General features: G+C 41.2%; 1 protein-coding gene across 6 annotated transcripts in view; it reads right to left on the bottom strand.

Annotated features, from left to right (window-relative positions):
* The window catches only part of JMJD8 (jumonji domain containing 8), a 446,128-nt gene that overhangs the window by 265,783 nt on the left and 156,872 nt on the right, over nt 1–23,473 (bottom strand). For all 6 annotated transcript variants that reach the window (XM_044089222.1, XM_044089224.1, XM_044089223.1 and 3 more), the window contains one exon: nt 13,648–13,744. In XM_044089222.1, the coding sequence (XP_043945157.1) occupies nt 13,648–13,744 (97 nt within the window). The remainder of the gene's footprint in view (nt 1–13,647; nt 13,745–23,473) is intronic.

Below are 23,473 nucleotides of genomic sequence, written 5' to 3'. Positions count from 1 at the left end.
GGTAAGTGTTTTGGCTTAGTTCAGTGTCAACAAATACAAATATATGACTTTTGAAAATGACAATCCTCAATGATTCCATACAATGAAATCCAAGAACACGTTACATGTATAAAAGATTTTGGAATCATTATCAAGCGAACATTTTCATTAGAAGAATGCTCTCAAAATATCAGGAATGATGCTCTAAAGCAAACTGGACTTTTATATAAAAACAGGTTTAGTAGAGACCTATTTATACTGAGAGAACATTTTAAACCCATGATAATACTAATCCATTAGTAGGATTCCACTTTTTGTTTGCATACCATCTACGGTATGGTGTCAGTATGATCAAAATTTACAAAACAAATTCCATCTCTTTAACATAAGGCAAATGTCAATCACTTGAAATTCTTATGAATTAACACCATGAACTATGAATTTCTTTATGGGAAGTAACATCTACTCCACTGTGCATTTTCTGACAAGTCCTATTGAATAATTAAGCAATAATGCATGACTAGCTGTACGCATTGCAGGATTTAACAACAGTTGGTATGGTTTGATCATGAGGGTGAAGTTTTCAATCACTGCAGGTTGTTTTGAGACCTCAGAGAAGGGAGGAACTAAGACATACTTTAATGACATTTGAATATGATAGTGTTTATGATAAGCCAGGCTTAAACAATAAATTCTGGTGCCTTGTGTTACATTCTAATGAATACTGATTTGCAATGTGTACACTGCGGTGGTGGTGCTGCGGTAGCATTGTCGCCTCACAGTAAGACGTTGTCCTGTTCGATTCTCAGCTAGAGTGTCTTCTGTGTGGAGACATGCATGAATGGGCGTACCTTCGTTGAAGGTTGTGCGTCAGAGCTGGCAACTTGGCACGTAAAAATCTACTGCCAATCATTAGCGGACCGGAGTTCCGCTGTGGCGACCCCCAACCGGGAAAAGCCGAAAGACACAACAACAACAACAACTGATTTGCAATGTGTAAGTGTTATACCACAAAGTGTGTTGAATGTGTATAAAAAGCTGTTTTTATTTAATGTTTTTAATCAAGGAATAGTACTTTAACATATGTGTCTTGTTTGTTTTAGCAACATATTTTATGTATCTATATTTGCAGTGGCCAGGGCTGGTGTAACACACAAAGTCTGGATGTAGTAGTCTTTTGCTTTGCTCTTCAACAACTAATTCATTTAAAGATACTGAATGAGAATCAGAAGCAATGTGTGTAGAATATAATGCCTACCTGTGTAGTTTGAATTGACAACACTCTTTTCCTGTCCTCAAACACAAGACTTAGGGAGGCAGACAAAATGGTATAGCTCACACCACTAGGCGATAATGTATGCAACTGAACAATGAAACACAGGTAGTGAGATTCATACACATCATGGACATGCATTACTCAGCAGCACATTGAAAAATATTAATACCAACATGCAGAACAAAAATGTTGAAATCACAGCAGAGATGGTTCACGTGAACCAACTTCAAGAGGTCCACGTACGGACAGGGATCTATGCTGCCCAGATAGGTTCCATGGCAGCATCCCCACCATCCACAATTTAAATACCACAGCGTATACCTATTCATATGAGGACCACAAGCAACTTTGTCTTAGCCATATAAGGCACTTTAAAGAAATACCTGACTCCCCCATACTCTTCAACACTAACATATGTACGGTCTTTATTTTGTACTACAGAGTCTTTTTACTGTCCAAAAGAAATACACTGGCAGTCTTCAGTCATCTGCCTTGAGGATACCTGAAAGTCCCCTGATGTACCAATACATTAAAAATATTATATTTGGTTCACAGGACCGCAAAGGAAAAAGCCACACTGCACACAACTTCTCTGACAATACCCTCAACTCTTCACATGTTGCAATTAAGGCATTAGCTAGTACTCATGGGGATATCTACAGCAATAGAAAGGGCAACCATTTATTTTTTTAATTTTCAGACTATCTACAATGCAGATAGCCTTACAACAAGTGTTCATTCAGTATGCTAACACTGTGCATGATGCCAAAATATGGCACATGTCTGACCTCTTACATTGCTTTTAATAATGTGATTTTCCTGGATTCATGGCTACAAAATGAGGAGAGAAACACTGCAGCAAACAATACCACCACCATTACAGAAAAGTCAACACCTCAAGATGTTGACCTTAACAATGAAATAAAACATAGGCAAGCCATTGTGTACTACTAAAAGATTGAGACGAGAAGGCTGATTCCCAGGGCAAGTAAACACTTGTCCAATGGGCAAATTATTCCCTTTATCCACTGTAGGACAATCCCAGTGTTGGTATATATAGTTGGGGAGGGAGGGGGGCACAGCCCCCCGCCCAGGTGGGTTTTAGCTAGTGCTCTGTGATTTACTACTGTTTTGGGCAAGTATTCACTTGCCCTGAGAATACTTACGCGATTCGTGATTTTGAGTTTCGTCCTTCTTGTCTCAATCTTCTGGTCTTCAGTATTGTGGCTTTTCAGGATACAGAAGTAGACCCATATATATATATATATATATATGTGTGTGTGTGTGTGTGTGTGTGTGTGTGTGTGTGTGTGTGTGTGTATATATATATATATATATATATATATATATATATATATATATATACATATATATATATATATATATATATATATATACACACACACGTATATATATATATATATATATATATATATATATGTATATATATATATATATATATATATATATATATATACATACATATGCACACACACACACACACATATATATATATATATATATATATATATATATATATATATATACACGTTTGTGTGTGTTTGTACGCACATCCACATTGATAAGATCTCTCAACCTACAGGCAAGGTTAAAACTTCATCACTCATAAACATAAGTGAACTGCACCAATTAAAAATCAGTCATTTCTGGCTCACTTAAACCCTGATCTGCCAGTTTCCAGAGAGGCATTTTGAGTGTAATTGCAGGAATCACACTGTTCATTAACACATTAATGTGTAGTAAGCCCTTAGCAAAAACACGAGATGAAGGATATCCCCATGAGCCATGGTAAACATTACAATCAATGAACATTAATGGAACAGCATTACATGTTGCCCATGATCAGACCCATACTGTTGCAAAATGTGTATCTGGACTATTCAAGACATGCTTTAGATGCCTTGACACCTTGGGAGCAGCACTACAGCACACATCTGACAAGGTAATCCTTGTTGTGTGTGCCATGTTGCTTATGACTGTTAGGAAGCAGGCTGCTCGCATAGTGATCAACCCAACACCTTAACAGCCTTCAACAGGGAAATCAGAGTGGCAGCAGTTTGCTAGAAGGATGGACAGGCACCTGCCCATGGATGCCAAGTCCCATATAGATTACTCAAGGAAAAGTGTCAACATCTACTGCACAAACTGCAATGATGCACGGGAATTGCCATGCTAAAACTAGAGGGGACTATGTAGTACTATGCATCAGATATCACCATGCAGCACATAAATAGAAAAGCACCAGGATGGTTGTCTATTACCATTTGTAACTGACAGAATATGTAAGACCTTAAGTAACTACAAATAATTCATGTCATTTAAGAGAAAGCATAAATAAACCACTACCCTGAAATCAAAAACAAAAAGCCATAAACATAGAAAAAGGTGGCAGAACAAAAAATACAGTTGTGTACACTTACCATAAATTTAGATGTTAGAGTGTATTCACTGTTGCAGTCATCACACTTGGGTTATCTGCCTGTATGTAGCCCTCAGTCGGCCTGAATACCAGAGTCTTGGGATTTCTGCATCGAATGCTGTCTCCTCATCCATGACATCAAATCGTCAGGGGTATAAAACATGCAGCAGACGCCATTACATCAGTTTTTCTTGCCCCAGATGTCAGGAGCCCCCAAAATAGGAAGCAATCAAATGGTGTGGAACACCTCCAGTACAAAGTAAATGCCATTTCCATAAGATATGGCCAAAAATGGGGATAGGTAGAAAGTATAGAAACACAGGGGGCTGGAGGGAAGGTAACCAGGACTGCAACAGTAAATACACTTGAACATCTACATTTATGGTAAGTGTACACAACTGTACTATGTTCTTTGTGTTTCACTGTTGCATTCATCACACACGGGTTGATTCCCAAAGCTGAGGAAGGGAGGAGGCAGTCAAGAAGTAGTAGGGCTGGCTAGCAGGCCTTGTAAGACTGCTGTGGCAAATCCAGCTCTGGATTTGGAAAAGATAGGTAAGTGGTAATGCTTGGTGAAGTTGTGTACAGAACTCCAGCTAGCAGCTTCCAGTATGTCCCTGGTAGGGACTCCCCTGAAAAAATCTGTACAGGTTGAGGTAGCCCTAGTGGAATAAGGTCTGATCCCCTTTGGGGTAGGTTTTCCATAGTGTTTCTAGAAGAAATGGATGCAGTGTGCTATCCATTTAGAAATGGTTTGTTTCGAAATGGCCTTGCCCTCTGACCCTGTAGCAAAGCTGACCAGCAGCTGATCAGATTTTCTGAAAGGTTTAGTCCTGTCAAGGTAGAACCTGAGCTGTCTGTGCACGTCCAAGGAGTGCAGGATACTTTCTCCTTTATTCTGAGGATTAGGAAAAAAGGTTGGCAAATGGAAGGATTGGTTAAAGCCACACTGGATACCACCATGGGCATAAAAAAATGGGTTAGTCCTGAGGGAAACCCTGTCCACTTGGAAGACAAAGGGTTCCACAGCCATAAGGGCCTGTAACTCAGACACTCTTTTTGCTGAAGTGATGGCTGTTTTCCAAGAGAGGAATTTTATCTCTGCTGTAGCAGTAGGCTCAAAAAGGGGAAGCATAAGCTTCTCTAGTACAAAGTTAAGGTCCCAGGCAGGAGTGAGAGCTCTCCTTGGGGGTCTTAAATTGTTAGCTCCTCTCAGGAACTGTTTGATCAGAGGGTGATAGAAGAGGGGTGGCTCAGTATTGTAATGAGCTGAGATGGCAGAGGCATGAATCTTGACTGATGAGAAGTACAGGCCCTTGTGGAGCAGCTCTGCTACATAATCTAGGATTTGTGGCAAGAAGGGCACGGCTGTGTCCTTCCCTTGAGACTAGCTCCAAGAACAGTATCTATTCCACTTTTCTGAAAAGGATTTCCTAGTACTGGGCCTCCTGGCCTCAAGGATAACATCCAGCACCTGTTTGCTGAGGGTTGCTGGTGATGTATTCAGGGAATAAGCCAGGCTGCCAAGTTAAGGGTTTGCAGCTGAGGATGCAAAATCTGTCCCTCCTGCTGGGACAGCAGAGAGGGGGTCTGCTGTAGGTGCCAGGGTGGCACTGTTGTCAGACTGCATAGGAGTGGGTACCAGTGCTGGCATGGGCAGTCTGGTGCAAAAAGGATTGTCCTTGGCCTGTCCTGTTTGATCTTGAGGAGTACCTTTGGAAGGAGGGGCAGAGCAGGAAAGGCATAGATTGAGAGGTTTTCCCAGTGAAGGATAGGGCATCCACTTTCCAAGCTTGGCTGTGAGGAATTCTGGTGCAAAATTTGTTTAGTTGATGGTTTTGTCCACCTCTGGTGTCCCCCACCTGTGTATTACAAGTTTGAATGAGTTTGGTTCCAGTTTCCACTAGTGTGGGTCCATTAGATTTCTACTTAAGTCGTCTGCAAGTGATTTTTGTTTGCCTGGCAGGAATTGAGCTTGCAGGTGCACTTGGTTGCTTAAGGCTGTGTTCCAGTGTAATGGCTAACCTGCAGAGTGGGTAGGAGTGAGTTCCCCCTTGCTTGTTTATATACCACATAACTGTGGTGTTGTCTGTCTTTATCAGTTGTCCTGGCAGGATAAGGTATTTGAAGGCTGTCAGTGCATTCTGTACAGCTAACATTTCTTTTTGATTGATATGCAGATGAATTTGCCCTGGGCTCCATTTGCCTGCCATGTGAGCCACCGCCCCCCCCCCCCATACATAGTCTGATGTGTCTATTGTCAGAGTTTGGACGGCGGGGGGTTGTGAGAAAGGCAGTCCCTTGTTGTGGTTGTAAGCCTCTACCCACAAAGGAATTCTGTCACTATGCAAGGAATGATAGGAATCACTGCCTACAGTTCCTGGGAATATTGACACTATAGAGACTTTTTAAGTACCATTGGAGTTTCCTCATATGCAGTCTTGCATATGGAATCAGTAGAATACATGAGGCCGTAAACCCTAGGTGCAGTACTTTTATTGCAGATAGCTGAGTTTGGGTGGCCAGTAGTTTGAAATAAGTTGTCAAATAAACCTGCTTTTCTGGAGTGAGGAATGCCATCTGAGAAGTTGTGTTCAAGCCTGCTCTCAGGAATACAATCTTTTGGCTGGGTACCAGATGGGATTTCTTTTTGTTGATGGTATACCCCAGAGAAGTTAGGAGTCTTTGTACAAACATCAGATGCTGAAGTAGCAATTCCTGACTGTCTGCCTGAATCAGGCAATCGTCCAAGTATGGGTAAACTTGAATATTTCTCTGCCTGCAGGAAGCAATGTCTGGAGCCAGGCACTTTGTGAATACCCTAGGCAGAGTAGATAAGCCAAAGGGAAGTGCAGAGAACTGATAGTGCATAGAGCCTGCCCTGACACATAGATATTTCCTGCAAGATTCCCTTATGGGGATGTGGAGATAAGCTTCTTTTAAGTCTAAGGTGACTAGCCAGGAGTCCTTGGCTAGCATAGCAAGGAGCTGCTGGAGTGTAAGCATTTTGAATTTTGGTGCCACCAGGAAGGTGTTTAGGGTTGACAGATCCAGAATAGGGTGCCAAGAGTTCTCTTTCCTGGGAACAGCCTGGAGTAGAAAAATACAGTTGTGTAGACTTACCATAAATGTAGATGTTAGAGTGTATTCACTGTTGCAGTCATCACATTTGGGTTATCTGCCTGCAGGTAGCCCTCAGCCGGCCTGAACACCAGAGTCTTTGCATTTCTGTGTCAGATGCTGTCGCTTCTTCCCAGATGTCAGGTTGTCAGGGGTATAAAACATGCAGCCGATGCCATTACATCAGTTTTTCTTGCCCCAGACATCAGGTGCCCCCGCAATAGGAAGCAATTATATGGTATGGTATACCCCATCAAAAAGCAAATACACAAGAAAAAATAAATATACCAACGAGAAGGAAAGGTAGAGCCAAGAGAAGTCAGGGGGCTGGAAGGAGGGTAATCAGGACTGCAACAGTGAATACACTCGAACATCTACATTTATGCTACGTGTACACAACTGTACTATGTTCTTCGTGCTTCACTGTTGCAGTCATCACATTTGGGTTGATTCCCAAAGCTAAGGAAGGGAGAAGGAAGTTAAAGAGCATTAGGGCCAGCTATTAAGCCCTGCAAGACTGCAGTGGCAAATCCAGCTCTGGATTTAGAAAAGATAGGCATGTGGTAATGCTTGGTGAAGGTATGTACAGAGCTCCAGGTAGCAGCTTCTAGGATGTCCCTGGTAAGGACTCCTCTGAGAAATGCCGCAGAGGTAGATGCAGCCATGTTGGAATGTGATCTTATCCCCTGTGGGGTCATTTTTCCATGGTGCTTGTAGCAGAAATGAATGCAATGGGCTATCCATTTGGAAATGGCTTGCTTTGAAATGGCCTTTCCCTCTGCCCCTGCAGCAAAGCTAACTAGCAGCTGTTCAGATTTTCTGAGAGGCTTAGACCTGTCCAAAAAGAATCTAAGTTGTCTGTGCACGTCCAGAGAGTGCAGTATTCATTCCCCTTTGTTTTGTGGATTAGGGGAAAAAGTAGGCAAATAATTTAGGGCCACACTAGACACCACATTGGGCATAAAGGAAGGATTAGTCCTGAGGGAAACCCTGTCCGCATGGAAGACAATGAAGGGTTCCACTGCCATAAGGGCCTGTAATTCAGACACTGTTCTTGCTGAAGTGATGGCTAGAAGGAAGGCTGTTTTCCAAGAAAGGAATTTCAACTCTGCTGTTGCAGCTGGCTCAAAGAGGGGAAGAGTGGGCTTTTCCAATACAAAGTTAAGGTCTCAGGTTGGAGTGGGAGCTCTCCTGGGGGGTCTTAAATTTTTGGCCCCTCTAAGGAACTGTTTTAGCAAGGGGTGAGAGAAGAGGGGTTGCTCAGTATTATAATGTGCTGAAATGGCAGAGGCATCAATTTTAATTGACGAGAAGGCTAGGCCCTTGTGGAGCATTTCTGTTAAGTACTCTAGAATATGAGGTAAGCTGGGCACCATTGTGTCCACCCCCTGAGCCTGGCTCCAGGAACAGTATTTTTTCCACTTTTCAGCATAGGATTTTCTAGTACTAGGCCTCCTTGCCTCCAAAATGACATCCAGCACCTGCTTACTGAGGGATGCTAGAGAGAGTTCAAGGAATTAGCCAGGCTGCAAGGTTCAGTGTTTGAAGCTAAGGGTGCAGAACCTGGCCCGCCTGCTGGGACAGCAGTGAAGGGTTCTGAGGTAGGTACCATGATTGAAGCAGTGTCATACTGTGCAAGAGGGGGTACCAGTGCTGGCGTGGCCAGTCTGGGGTAATCAGTATTGTCCTTGGCTTGTCCTGTTTGATCTTTAGTAGAACCTTCAAGAGGAGAGGCACAGGGGAAAGGCATAAACTGAGAGGCTTTCCCAGGTAAAGGACAGGGCATCCACTTTCCAAGCTTGACTGTGGGGAGTTCTTGTGCAGAATTTGTCCAATTGGTAGTTCTGAGGGGAGGCAAACAGGTCTACCTCTGGAGTCCCCCATTTGTTCCTCAAGAGGTCAAATATTTTGGGTTCTAGTTTCCATTCGTGTGGGTCCATGAGATTTCTGCTTAAGTCGTTTGCCAGTGAATTCAGTTTTCCTGGCAGGAATTGTGCTTGTAGGTGTACTTGGTAGCTCAAGGCTGTGTTCCACAGAGCCATGGCTAGTCTGCAGAGAGGGTACGAGTGGGTTTCCCCCTGCTTGTTTATGTACCACATAACTGTGGTGCTGTCTGTCTTTACCAATAGTTGTCCTGGAAGAATATGGTCTTTGAAGGCTGTCAGAGCATTCTGCACAGCTAACATTTCTTTTTGATTGATATGCAGGTGCATCTGTCTCGGGTTCCATTTGCCCTGAATGCACTGCCCTGCCATGTGAGCCCCCCGTGCATAATCTGATGCGTTTGTTGTTAGGGTTTGGGCGGCAGGGGGTAGAGTGAAAGGGAGTCCCTTGTTGTGGTAGCAGGCCTCTGCCCACCAAAGGAACTCTGTCTTCATACAAGAAATTATAGAAATCATTGTTTTCAGGTCCTGCGAATGTTGACACCATAGGCTTTTTAGATACCATTAGAGTTTCCTCATATGCAGTCTTGCATATGGAATTAGTAGAATGCAAGAGGCCATGAATCCCAGAGCTTGCAGTATTTTCCTTGCAGATAGCTGGGGCTTTGTGGCCAATAGTTTGAAGTAGGTTGTCAAATAAACCTGTTTCTCTGGAGTGAGGAATGTCATCTGGGAAGCTGTGTCCAAGCTTGCTCTCAGAAATACAATCTGTTGGCAGGGTACTAGGTGAGATTTCTTTTCGTTGATGGTGTACCCCAGTGAGGTTAAAAGTTTGTTTATGAATGCCAGGTGTTGTAATAATTGCAAGTCCTGGCTTTCTGCCTGAATCAGACAATCGTCCAAGTATGGGTAAATCTGAATATTTCTCTGCCTGCAAAATGCAATGGCTGGAGCTAGACACTTTGTGAACACCCTGGGTGCAGTAGATAAGCCAAAGGGGCATGCAGAGAACTGAAAGTGCATGGAGCACGCCCTGAAAGGTAGGTATTGTCTGCAGGATCCTCTTATTGGAATGTGCAGGTAAGCTTCCTTTAAGTCAGGGGTTGACAGCCAGGCATCCTTGGCTAGCATAGGAAGAAGCTGTTGAAGAGTTAGCATTTTGAATTTTGGAATCACCAGAAAGGTGTTGAGAACAGAGAGGTCCAGGATTGGACGCCAGGAGTTGTCTTTTCTGGGTACCAGAAAAAGTCCTGAATAAAAACCTTGTCCCCTTTGTTCTGCTGGGACAGGTTAAATAGCCCTTATACTGAGAAGAGAGAGGACCTGCTGTTGGGCCTCCGCCCATTGATTTGGGGGTAGGTCTGGCCAACCATTTGGGGTTGGTAGTGTGTGGAAGTGGAATCTGTATCCTTGGGAAACTATGTTCAAAACCCATTTGTCCTGGGTAATGAGTTCCCAGTTTTTTGCATGCAGGGCGAGCTTTCCTCCTAAGGGAGCAGGTAGTTGAGCAGGGCTTGGAAGGGTTAAGGCTAAGTCATTGTGTCATTTTTCCGTAGGGGGGTGGCTTACTACTCCCTGCTTTGGAAGTGGGAGCCCCCCCACTGCTTAGATCTGTGTGTAGTCTGAGACTGTAGCCTAGATGGTCTGCTGTTCCTGGGTTTGGACTGAGAAGGCCTGGAAGGGACTGGAAAGGACCAGTTCTTTGAAGTCCAATGCCTACTGAATCTGGGAGGCCGTACTTGTAGGAAATCTTTAACAGTTTGCATAGATTTAGCTTTTTCCTCCATTCTTTTGAAGACTTCTTCTGCTTTGTTGCCAAAAAGGCGGTCTTGGTGTAAGGGAGCATCCAGCATTTTATCTTTAACATGATCTGGCAAGTTTTGTTCCTTAAGCCAAGCATGCCTTCTAAGTACAGACCCAGAGACAGAAGCCCTGCAAGATGCTTCTAAAGCGTCAAAACCACATTGCAAAGTATGTTTACCAACTTGTTCTGCAGAATGCATTAAATCTTGCAATTCTTTGTGTTCAGCACAGTCAGGAATCAACATCATTTTCTGTTTAAGCAGTCCCATAATATGCTGCTGATTCTTTAACATATGAAACTGGCAATTTAAAGCCCTAATGGCCAAAGTAGCAGAAGTGTATACCTTCTTACCCCATCTGTCTAAGGCTCTAAAATCTCTATCAGAAGGGGTAGGATGTTTGGCAGCAGTAGCCTTAATGCCTTTTGGTCCTTAGGAAATGGTCAATGGATCCGCAGAAGGATTCTTGAAGAGGAACTTGTGAGAGTCAGGTATTCTGTAGTACCTGTCAGGTTTTCTGGGAGCTGGAAGCAAAGTGTCTGGGGTAAGGTTAGATTCCAAGAAAGCATCATCTACAATGTCCAGAACATGAGAGATTGCTAAAGGCCTGTGTTGAGGCAGGAGTAAGAATTCCCTAAGTCTCTTTTTGGACTTAGAGTAATCCTGGCTTTCCCAGTGGAAATGCTCCCTAAGAGTATGCAAGGTTTCACCGAAAGAAAAATCTGGAGGGGAAGCAGAGGGAATGGAATCCTCTGCATCAGAATCCTCATTAAGTAGATAAGGGCAAATACTGGTAATCAGAAGGAGCAGAGATATCAAATTCCTGATCAGAAGAATCGGAAAGAAAATCAGTTCTAGGTCTGTTAGAGGGGGAAGGCTGGCTTCCCCTAATTAAGGTAATAAGGTCTTCAGCCATTCTATGCATTTGTTTTTGAGGCATATGGGCCTGATTCTATGGTTTGGTCATTGTTTTTCTAGGTGTAGTGCAAGGTTTTGGCCTGTGGAATTCGGAACTTTTGGATGGAAACGATGGCGTTACTTTAATATTAATGTCTGTAGGCCTGAATACACCCTCAGAAGCTGGTGCCTGCACAGTGTCTCCAGACCCATCCAAGGTAGAGACATCCGCAAGTTCCATAGTCAAAGAAGCATCTTGCAGCACACCGGACTCTGAATGGGTCTCAGTAGAGGCCTGCAAATCTGCAGAAGCGGGTAACAGGGGCATGAAAGCACCTCAATATGTACTGGCGGACTGGCAACTAGCTTAACGGAAGCATCGTTGGTAGTTTTGGACCTATGTGGTCTGTCTGTCTTTCTTTGTGTTTTTTCTGAAGGTTGTTAGTCGGATGGCTTACTGACACCATTTTGGAATACGGAGAATGACAGCGAAAGAATTTAGAGACAAAAATAGCCAGACAACGAATAGTTGGGCGTTGAACAAGGCACACAACCGACAGCAAGGGACGTCGTGGTCTGGGCCTAAACAGGTGATGCAGTAAGAATGAAAATCTCTGTGAGGTATTTGCTTTCCACGGGCAAGGCAGTTGTTAACTTTTTCTGACATCGGTTAGAGCAAGAAAAAAGGATCCCCAACAGGGTACTTAGCTTCAGAAGACTTCAGATTTGAAACTCAAAAAATGAAAATTTCAGGTAGCTGCTGACTGGCACTTACGAAGTGCTTCTGCTTCGGCCACTCGCACGGCAAGAAAAGCTGATGTAATGGCATCTGCTGCATGTTTTATACCCCTGACGACCTGATGTCATGGATGAGGCGACAGCATCCGAAGCAGAAATCCCAAGACTCTGGTATTTGGGCCGACTGAGGGCTACCTACAGGTAGACATCCTAAGTGTGATGATTGCAACAGTGAAACACGAAGAACATCTAGTGTGTACTACAGGGCAACCCTACTACATATCTACCATACTTATACTAACCCCAGTGTCACATGACAAGGGAGTGAGAGTAAACATGAAAGAAATAAAGAAATGTTCTTGCAACATATACAGCATACTACTGTAAAAAGTACAAATGCATGCCAAATATAAAATAAAACATAACAGAAATGTGTAGTGCAAAACATGTAAATAAATAAAAAAAAATAATAAAGCTCAACAGCACATTAATATCAAAACAAAATTCTCATGTCAAACACTCAAAGCAACACTAACACAGCAACTGTCAATTAAATGGGATCTTAGTAATCTTATTTCACTAAAAAAAGGAATCAATTAACTGTCCCCCAACAAAACTACAAGATCCCATCTGCTAACATTGTAGTTTACAACATTGTTAATTTACCCAACACAGATACAAGTTTTCAATTCCATCAAACTTGCACCATTCAGAATTAATGTGGCTCATCTGAACTGAATGATTCTAAATTCCTTAATGATATAACTGCAGCTAAGGAACAATGTACTTGACGATTTACCTCTTAATGCAACTAATATGAATAACGTGCCTACAGCTGGTGTGTGTGCCTTACTTCACTGTGTACATGCATTTCATGGTGTCAGTCATATGCATATTTCTTATAGCCCTGCTGCAATCTGTCTGGGGATAGGGATACCTTATGTTTGCCTTGTCTTCTGTGACACTTTCTTTTAGTCCCTCATATCTTTCACTGACCATTCTGTATAAGCATCATGTGTCAACCAAATGTACATCAAACTACACTTATACATGGCTTTGTTATACATGCATGTACTTTCCTCTATTCCCTAATCAGTTGCAGAGATACTTGTTCCCTATCATTGTCCTTCCACAGCTTCGTTGTACTGATCAGTTTTGCTGTGGTTTGCTGCTTGAGAAACTCCACCTCCCTACTACTTTGCAAAGGATGTCTTGGCGACCCATGCATCTGACTCCTAACAGTGCAAGACTTGCACCGCACAGCAATGCATATCTCCTAAATTCTACCTAATGTATGCACTGAAATAAAATGGTATGACATAAAAGCAAAATACAGTGTCCAAAACCTTCTGTGACAAGAAATCTTGAAAGAAGTCACTCAAGTTTTAACAGATTTTCAGTTGTACTAATAAATGGTGAATTTATTATATAAATAAATATGAATTAAATGTTCAAAGCTTTTGAGGCCACCTCTAACAAAGCATTAAAAAAAGAACATTTAAGTCTCCTTACCCTTATTGTACGAGTATGTGTTAGCTGTACTTAAACGGACCAGTCGATCACCATACCATCTGAGCAAATTCTTCTTTGAACAGAATGCCCGGAAATCCTAAATTTAGAATCAGTAAAACACCCAAAGTTAATCAATCAGTGACTGCGTACTTTTGCATTATTAAAAGCAGTCTTTAATATCTTCAAATTCCTTTATGGCAAGAGTCACTGATACAGAGACAGAGCTTCAAACCGTACAGTTGACAACTCAGGTTTGGAACCAAACTTAGTATGATAGTGGAGAGGGTAGGCAAGCAATGTATGTATGGTTACAGCTCAGCTTTTTCTTCCAAGGGAAAGAAAAAGGGATGTGTCCCTAAATTATTCTTCCAGACTTTGCAAGATTAAAAGAATCAGCAAGATGAAGGGACTGACAAATGTACCAGCAGACGTGCACAGAAATGTACAAGCCAAGAGTGATGTCATCATACACCTAGTTGAGAAGGATTTAATGAAGGAAAACTTACACTAGGACACAGTTTTTTTGTGCCGCTTGTTTCTATGTATCTAACAACTACATCCTGTTAGGATTACTTGAAAAAGGTTTAGGCAGTACAAGCTTTCTTTGGCAAGACACACTGTGGTGAGAATACAGAAGGCATTTTTTTTTCTTTCTGAGTAATGTAATTTCATTCAAAAAGATCACCGACAGCTTCTTTAAATCAGTGAACATAATATTTAAAGTAATAACACAATGTGAAGTACCATAACTGTTTCAAAGTCTCTAGATACGGCGACTCAGCTGCTCTGCTTTACTAAGATCATTCTAATTTTTAGGACTTGTTACAGTGGCTCATCTGCTACTTCAGTGTGACTGTTCCACTTTCTGATTGGTTCAGCTACAGAATATTACTGACCCAATGACAGACTGCCTTCTTGCAAAGCATGATCAACTGAATGGTTCATTTACTGGTGCTGCTGATGCCCTGACCTCTATATCCAGGCTGGAGAAATGAAACAGATTAAAGTTAAGTAGAATACCTACTAGTCAGTTGTTAAGTGTTGTTTTGTTGACTGGGCAAGGCAGGCCTGCAACGAGAATGCAGGGGAATACAGAGGAGGAACAATGAAAGTGAGAAAAATGGGTAAATGTCCCAGCAGTAAGGAACAGGAAAATCCACCTATGCAGTATTAGCACACAGTAATGTGATCTTGGAGGCATCAATAATAACCTATAAATAGCAAAAACAAGAACAGCAATGTAACACACTGAATAAATATGGTTATGTGACACTGACATAAACAAAGAAAAGCAAATGCATGAATACTAACTTTAGAGTTCTGATATATAAATGCAACCAAGATACTAATACACAAAGCATACCCTGTGACAGTGAAATAGAACAATAAAGTATTTATACTCCTATACTGCTGCCTCCTCCCCAAAACTGCGAATGTATGTTTCACCCCCCACCTGAGGGTAGACCTTTAGAAGTCGTTCCTCCCATGGGTAATAATTTATACAAAGCAGCAGCATCACAATGCTGTTACACTGGACCTTCGGCTATGACTATGAAAGCTGACAGGCTATTAAACATGAACACTGCTTTATGGTGATGAAGGAAATAATGCCCATCCAGAACTATTGTGAGGCCCTACGCTGTAGGTGGAGGGCCTTAGTACCCTAAAAGGGCATTTCCCTGATAATATCTATCTGGAAGGCATTACTGCATTTAAATAATGTGCTATATATTAAACTGTTTTGCATTTTCTGTTTCTTTTTATTACTATTATGTTTTCTATATTTTAATGTAAAATAGTTCCTCTGACTAATGTTTCAGAATTGCTGTAGCATATGTAATTCTTGTCAGAGGAAGTATTTCCAATTCAAAATGTACGTTCTGTAAGTATTTAGTGTCCACAGACTTAATGAAAATAAAATCATACACTATTCTTGACACTGTCTGCCAGTTGGCTGCAGCCCCTCTGATTCTAGCTTTTACCTCCTTATTCAGACTTCCTAGATATTTGAAGCTGTTAACCTGTTACACTATTTTCCCTTCTATCTCAGTTTTCAACTTCTTATTTTCTTCCATGTGCAGCTATTACACGTCTTCTATGTATTCTGTTTCATCCCATGTACCTTCAGTTTTGCATTCCATTCCCTCATCATTTTCTAAAGTCCTTGTTCAGGGTTTGCCTATAATGCCACATTGTCTGCATGCAGCAGTTTTGTTGATCTTTCCTCTCCAATCTGTTTGCTTATGTAGTCCATCACCAATATGAAAAGCAATGGACTCACAAAGCTGACCTGATGCACACCTATTCCCACTGGCAACCCCTCTGCAAATCCAAACACTTCCTGTACTTCTATTATTGGGTTCTTGTACATAACCAGTACTAATTCTACCAATGTTTCTGGGACTTTGAATCATTGCAGGACTGCCCAAAACAGCTTTCTTGGTACCTTGTTATATGCTTTCTCCACATATGGGAATGCTCAGTTAGACTTGTTCCTCAATTCTAGCTTCTCTTCATCTGTCTCACTGCAACCATCGAGTCGGTATTGTTACATCCTGATCTGAATCCCAACTGCTCATCTCCCATCTTACTTTCTACTACTTTGTGTAATAGGGTGTGAAATAATATAGCAATAATCCATGCCTGGGTGTGGGTAATGCTGGATTTACCCACGGCTGGTATGGTTTGGTCACGAGGGCGAAGCCCAAGTGGCCAAACAAAGACAACCGTGGGTAAATCTAGCATTACCCACACCCAGAAGTGGGTTATTGCTATTATACAATGACATTATTTATTTATTTATTTTATTTTACATTTGTTGACCGGGCTAGTCTAACTGGATATATGTCCATTTTCAGTAGAGGCCCGGGGAGAAAAGCTCCAAACTAACCACAGTTATAACAAGGTTAAAGATTACCATAAATTAGCTTACAAATAGTACTTAACTAGGTGGTAAATAACAGTAAAATAGTAAATAGCAATTAAATCAAATATGTTATGTTGTACATAAAATGACAAAAAACAGAAAATTTGACGTGACTTTTCAGATGAGAAAAATACTTAGATGTTACAGTAGTTTTACTGTTAACTTTTCGTTTCAGCTAAACAATCATATCTTGATTAGTATATAAACAAGGAAGTGTTATACACAAGGAAGTGTTATAAACAGAGGTGAAAATCTAGTCAGGGTTACTACAAGTGCATCACCAGTGTGTTTTAAGGTGTAATTTGAGTTTTTGTTTGAAGAGGTATAATGTAAGTTCACTAGGAAGAAGGTTCCAGTTTTTGCCAACTGTGTTCGAAAAGAGTGAGTCACCTGCCAAGTTGTTGGGCATGTTTATGCTAACTAATAGTTTATTTGAACAGCGTAAAGTATTGAGATTTTTATAAGGGATTATAAGGTTGGAGAGAATTGGAGTTTTGTTTGGATCATAGAGGATCTTATGGGCTATGGTAAGTTGGTTAAATTGAAGCTGATTCTGTAGTTCAAGCCATCCAAGTAGTTTTAGATTGTGACAGTGATGGGTTCTGAAGGGGTTACCAGAGACAAATCCAGCGATGTTATTATAGGAGCTTGCTAGTTTGTCTCAAATTGCTTTTAGTTAGGTTAGTGTAGATTGGCGAGGCATAGAACAGTATGGAGATTAGAAGAGATTGGGCAATAGTAGTTCTAGTTGTAGAGGTGAGGAAGGGTCTAATCCTATATAGGGAGCCCAGTCTTCTGTTATCTTTTTTATAGTGTTTTTAATGTGAATGTCAAAGTTAAGGTTGTTATCTATTGTAATTCCAAGGAGTTTAGTGTAGGATTCTGGTGAAATGAGGATACCATTATTAGAGATGACTGAGAAGTCAAGTGGTGTAGACTTGCGGGTATGACAGAAGAGTAGGAGTTTGTTTTGTTTTGGGATTCAAGAGGAGACAACGCTTTAAAAACCATGACTCTACTGTGTTAAACACCTTCTGAGTTATGGACTGTAGTTCAGAAGAAGATTTAGCTGTACAAATGAGTGTAGAGTCATCTGCATATTGTATACAAGTAGCTTGTGGAATAGCTAAATGCAGATCATTTCATTTAAGAAAAAAAAAAATTACTTTTCTTAAATAATGGCATTGTATAATGCCTCCTTGCTGCCCTTCTGCAGCTGTCTGGTATTCTGCGGCAGTTCTGATGTACTGCGCATGTGTATGCTTACACAGTACATCAGAGCTGTGGGTGGAAGCAACGGAGAAAGCAAGATCTCCGTTGCTTTTTACAAAGTGTCTCGCTATGTTAAAGGAGTTTAACATAGTGAGGCAGCTTTAAAAAAAAGCAACATAGAATCTCCGTTGCTTTTTTTAAAGCTGTTTCGCTATGTTAAACCCATTTAACATAGCGAGACAGCTTTAAAAAAAGCAACAGAGAAAGGAAGATCTCCATTGCTTTTTTTAAAGCTGTCTCACTATGTTAAACTCCTTTAACATAGCGAGACAGTGTGTAAAAAGCAATAGAGATCTTGCGTTTTCCGTTGCTATAAAAAAAGACTTATACTAATGGAAAAAGTCCGGGCGACCGGACCTTTTTCCATTAGTACAAGTCTGATTTACAACGTGCACGCTGACCAATCAGCGTGCACGTTTTGGAATATTAATGGGGGGGTCGTTGTATAATAAATAATAAATAACAGTTCAGAACAATGTATCCCATAAGCAGTAATAGGCTTAAGGTGATAAATGCCTATAAACTACCTCTGTCCTAAATAACAAATTAAAAGAAAAGGACAATGTAAAAGTTACCAGCAATCCCAACCCCATATCAAGAATTCCTTAACACTTTGTGCAGACTCACAATTACAAATGTAGCAAAAATTAAATATTTAAAGAAAAAAGAAAGCAGCCCTAGCTAATCGTCTTAAAGCTTTTTGGAAAATTATAAAAGACTTAACAGGGTGTACTGACATTAAGTTAAAAGAAACAGTTGATCAGTACCTCTGTTCCCACCTTTCTTAATAATATTAAGGAGTATATTTTTAATATAACTCTCACAATCAAATCCAGCCACATGCCATGTGCCTGCATTACTCCACTGATGGTATCTGCAGGTCTTTCTTTTACTTTAGGAAGGCTTCTACTAAAACCATCACTATAACTCCTGCGGCAATTAGACCCAAAGTGTAATCTGAGACTAAAAGCTCTGCACTCCTCATTTCTCAAACTGAACACTTCACTAACAGCCCTCCCTTTAACTCACATTTTAAACCTATCCCTCTCTCACAGAATGTTACCTCCTCCTAAACATTCACTGCTAATGTCCATTCCTAATGGTAACAATCCAAAAGACGTTCAAGGCCTTCAATTCACTGCAAATACATGGTTCCTGGTCAAGCTACTGAAAAAAATGGTTCCACTATGTTTCCTGAACTTATCAAAGCTTAAATTTCTAAACGTTGAAAAAAAAACGTAGTGTTGTTGTGATCCTGAATAAACAGAAATTCAGGTCACAAGTACTAGAGATCCTAACACTACAAGCAAATGTAACTATACATCAAATGTTTTATAGGAGGGCAGGCCTCCTGTACCTTCATGCCTCTGCACTCCTCTTCCTTTATCATCCTCACTCACAAGTCAGCATATTGTGTTGAAAAAGAAATCACTGACAGGCAGTTAGTGTCTCCCTCTTTCTGCAACAGAATATGAGATCACAGTACCTACTCCACAGATACATACCAGCAATAGCGTCTTGCTTGTACATAACCTCCTGCAAAATGGATCACCTGTGCTGTTACGCTCAAACAACTGAGATATAAGCTTAGGTGATCCAAAGAACTGACCATTAGTCCTGAAAATATGTATGTATATCGCACTGAATATAATGACAAACATGGTACTTTATCACAAAGGCAGTATGGGTTATAATACCCTAATAGTAATGCAGAGTGCTACTATTCTAATCTCTAATCTTAAGGTCCCAGGCAGGGGTTGGAGCTCTCCTGGGTGGTCTCAAGTTTTTTGCCCCTCTGAGATATTGCTTGAGCAGAGGATGAGAGAAGAGGGGAGGTTCTGTGTTATAATGAGCTGAAATAGCTGAGGCGAAATTTTAATGGAGGAAAAAGACAGGCCCTTGTGAAGCATCTCAGTTAAGTATTGCAAAATCTGAGGTAAATTGGGTGTTGCTGTGCTCAACCCTAAAGACTGGTTCCAGGCACACAATATTTTCCATTTGTCAGCATAAGATTTTCTAGTACTAGATCTCCTTGCCTCCAAGATGACATCCATCACAGGTTTGCTGAGGGATGATAAGGGTGAATTTAAGTGATTAGCCAGGCTGCAAGGTTCAATGTTTGAAGCTGAGGGTGCAGAATTTGGTTCTCCTGCTGAGACAGCAGGGAAGGGGTCTGAGGCAGGTGCTATGGAGATAATTGTGAAACACTGCGCAGGAGGGGGTACCAGTGTTGGCGCTGCCAGTCTGGAGCAATCAAGATCATCCTTGGTTTGTCCTGTTTGACTTTTAGTAGAACTTTGGAGAGCAGAGGTAGAGGGGGGAAGGTGTAGACTGATAGGTTCTTCCAGCTGAAGGACAGAGCATCCACTTTCCAGGCTTGTTTGTGAGGAGTCCTTGTGCAAAACTTGTCCAACTGGTAGTTCTGGGGTGAGGCAAGTAGATCTATGTCTGGGTTCCCCCATTCGCTTGTCAACACGTTGAAAATCCTTGGTTCCAGTTTCCACTCATGTGGGTCCATGAGGTTTCTGCTTAGTCCGTCTGCCAGTGTATTCAATTTTCCTGGCAGGAATTGGGCTTGTAGGTGCACTTGGTAGCTCAAGGCTGTGTTCCACAATGCCATGGCTAGTCTGCAGAGGGGGTAGGAATGTGTACCCCCCTGCTTGTTTATGTACCACATAACTGTGGTGTTGTCCGTCTTTACCATTAGTTGTCCTGGAAGAATGTAGTCCTTGAAGGCTGTCAGAGCATTCTGTACAGCTAATATTTCTTTTTGATTGATATGTAGGTGCATTTGATTTGGGTTCCATTTGCACTGAGTGCACTTCCCTGCCAGGTGAGCCCCCCATGCATAGTCTGATGCATCTGTAGTAAGGGTTTGGGCGGCAGGGGGTAGTGTGAATGGCAGTCCCTTGTTTTGGTGGCAGGCCTCTGCCCACCAAAGGAACTCCAGTCGTAGGCAAGGTATGATAGGAATCATTGTTTCCAGGCTGTGACAATGTTGACTCCATAGACTTTTTAGATACCACTGTAGTTTCCTCATACACAGTCTTGCAGATGGAATCAGAAGAATGCAGGAGGCCATGAACCCCAAGGCTTGCAGTATTTGTCCTGCAGATAGCAGGGTTTTTGTGGCCACTTGTTTGAAGTAAGTTACCAAATGAAATTTCTTTTCTGGCGTGAGGAAAGCCATCTGGGCAGTTGTATTCAAGCTTGCATCCAGGAATGTAATCTGTTGACAGGGTATCAGTTGTGATTTCTTTTCATTTATGGCATACCCCAGACAAGTTAGAACCCTTTTTACAAATGCCAGATGATTTAGAAGTATACCCTGGTTTTCTGCCTGAATTAGACAATCGTCCAGAAATGGATATATTTGAATATTCCTTTGCCTGCAAAATGCAATAACTGGAGTCAGGCACTTTATGAATACCCTGGGCGCAGTAGACAAGCCAAACGGCAGTGCAGAGAACTGATAATGCAAGTAGCCTGCTTTGAAGCGTAGGTATCTTCTGCAAGATTCCCTGACTGGGATGTGCAGGTATGCTTCTTTTAAATCTAGAGTTGCCAATCAGGCGTCTTTGCCTAGCATAGGAAGTAATTGGTGAAGAGTCAGCATCTTGAATTTTGCAATCTCCAGAAAGGTGTTTAGAGTAGAGAGGTCCAGGATTGGACGCCATGATTTGTCTTTTCTGGGTACCAGAAAAAGCCTGGAATAGAAACCTTGTCCCTTTTCCTCTTCTGGTACCAGTTGAATAGCCCCCATGCTTAAGAGGGAAAGTACTTGTTTTTGAGCCTCTGCCCATTGATTTGGGGGCAGGTCTGGCCACCCATTTGGTGCTGGCAACATGTGGAAATGAAATCTGTATCCCTGGGACACTATATGTAAAACCCATTTGTCCTGGGTTATGAGTTCCCAGTTCTTTGCATGAAGAGCAATGTTTCCCCCCAAAGGGGCAGTCAAAAGATAAGTGCTTGGAAATTTTAAAAGGAAGTAATTGAGACTGTTTACCATAGGGGGGAGTCTTGTTATTTCCAGATTTGAAAATGGAGGCCCTCCACTGCCTAGTTCTGTGAGTCCCCTGGGAGTGAAACCTGGGGCTTTTGCTGTGTCTGGGTTTGGTTTGAGAGGACCTGGAAGCGACTGGAAAGGACCAATTCTTAGTAGGCCAGTGCCTACTAAAGCTTGGAGGTTGCACTTGTAAAAAATCTTTAACAGTTTGCATAGATTTAGCTTTATCGTCCATCTTTTTAAGAACTTCTTTAGCCTTATTGCCAAACAGATCAGGCAAAGATTGTTCCTTAAGCCAAACATGCCTTCTAAGCACAGACACAGTAACAGCAGCCCTGCAAGAGGCCTCTAAAGAATCAAAACCACACTGTGGTTGAGCACAATGAATGTACTAAATGCCAAGGTATCACCAATAAGTGAACAAAATCCTCCATACTATTGTTAAAAAAGATATAATTTATTGCGTAACGAAGATATGTTAAGCACTTTCACCCACCACAATGTGGGCTTCTTCAGAACATTGCAACTTAAAACACTACAGCTTAAATTCAAAAGTTGGCGCCAAACTTTTTTCCTTTAAAGCTGTATGCACATACAATTCCTGCTTCAGCATAACAGTGTATCCTTTTGTATGTGCTCCTTGTTTACACTCAACAAACTCATTGTATTACATAAAACTTGCTTGTAAAATTATTTAAAAATTTTAAAATTGCTACTGTCATTATTGAACATTATGAACTTTGTTAAATTAATACTGTAATTTTATAATACCAAAATCACTGTTCAATATAATAATAAATAAACAATGTGTACTTAGAACAGTACTGCTTATGAACATATAATTATTGTATCTATGCTACTGCACTTCCTATAATTATATTAATCTGTTAAAAGGTTTACTACATGCACATATATTGCCTAACTTAATAATCAAATTGACAAACATTCTAAACATCATCATACTATATACATTCAGAATGACACTATCTACATCAGTTGGTATTAATCGACACAGTGCCCCTTAATATTTACCTATTTCATCTCCAGTATAGGTTTACACGAAATATGGTCATTAAGACCCGGCTGAGTGGCCGCATCCAAAAACAATTGCCATCACACTTCCTTGAACCCCAGCAGGGTTTTGTAATCCCCTTCCCTGAGGTCCATTTTAATGAAATCTAATATAGCAAATCTAAAATCATGTGTCTCACCTCCCTCTCTATATGTCTATATGAGGCACTGTTAGTGTCCTTCCTTCTGATACTGTACATATGGTCATATATGCATTTTCTAAAACATCTCTCTGTTTTTCCTACATAATAACACGCACATTTAGTGCACTTCACCATATAGATAAGCATCTCTGTATTGCAATTACCATATTTGAATCTCACTGTAATGTGTGACCCATTCTCTATTTTAATTTTTTCTTTTTCCAAAATATACACACATTGACTGCAAGCCCCACATTTTTTTGGTGTGATTCTTACTTACGTTATTAGCTCCCATCACTGCTGGTGTTAGGTTGTGTTGTTCCAGATAACTTTTAATATTTCTTCCCATCTTATAGACAAATCTTGTTTTTTCTCCTATGACGTCTGTTAGGGCTTGATCCCCCA

The sequence above is a fragment of the Protopterus annectens genome, chromosome 12.part0 (assembly GCF_019279795.1).
Source record: "Protopterus annectens isolate FY-2018-M chromosome 12.part0, PAN1.0, whole genome shotgun sequence".
Lineage (NCBI taxonomy): Eukaryota > Metazoa > Chordata > Ceratodontiformes > Protopteridae > Protopterus > Protopterus annectens.
This window is presented reverse-complemented; position numbering and strand designations above follow the sequence as displayed.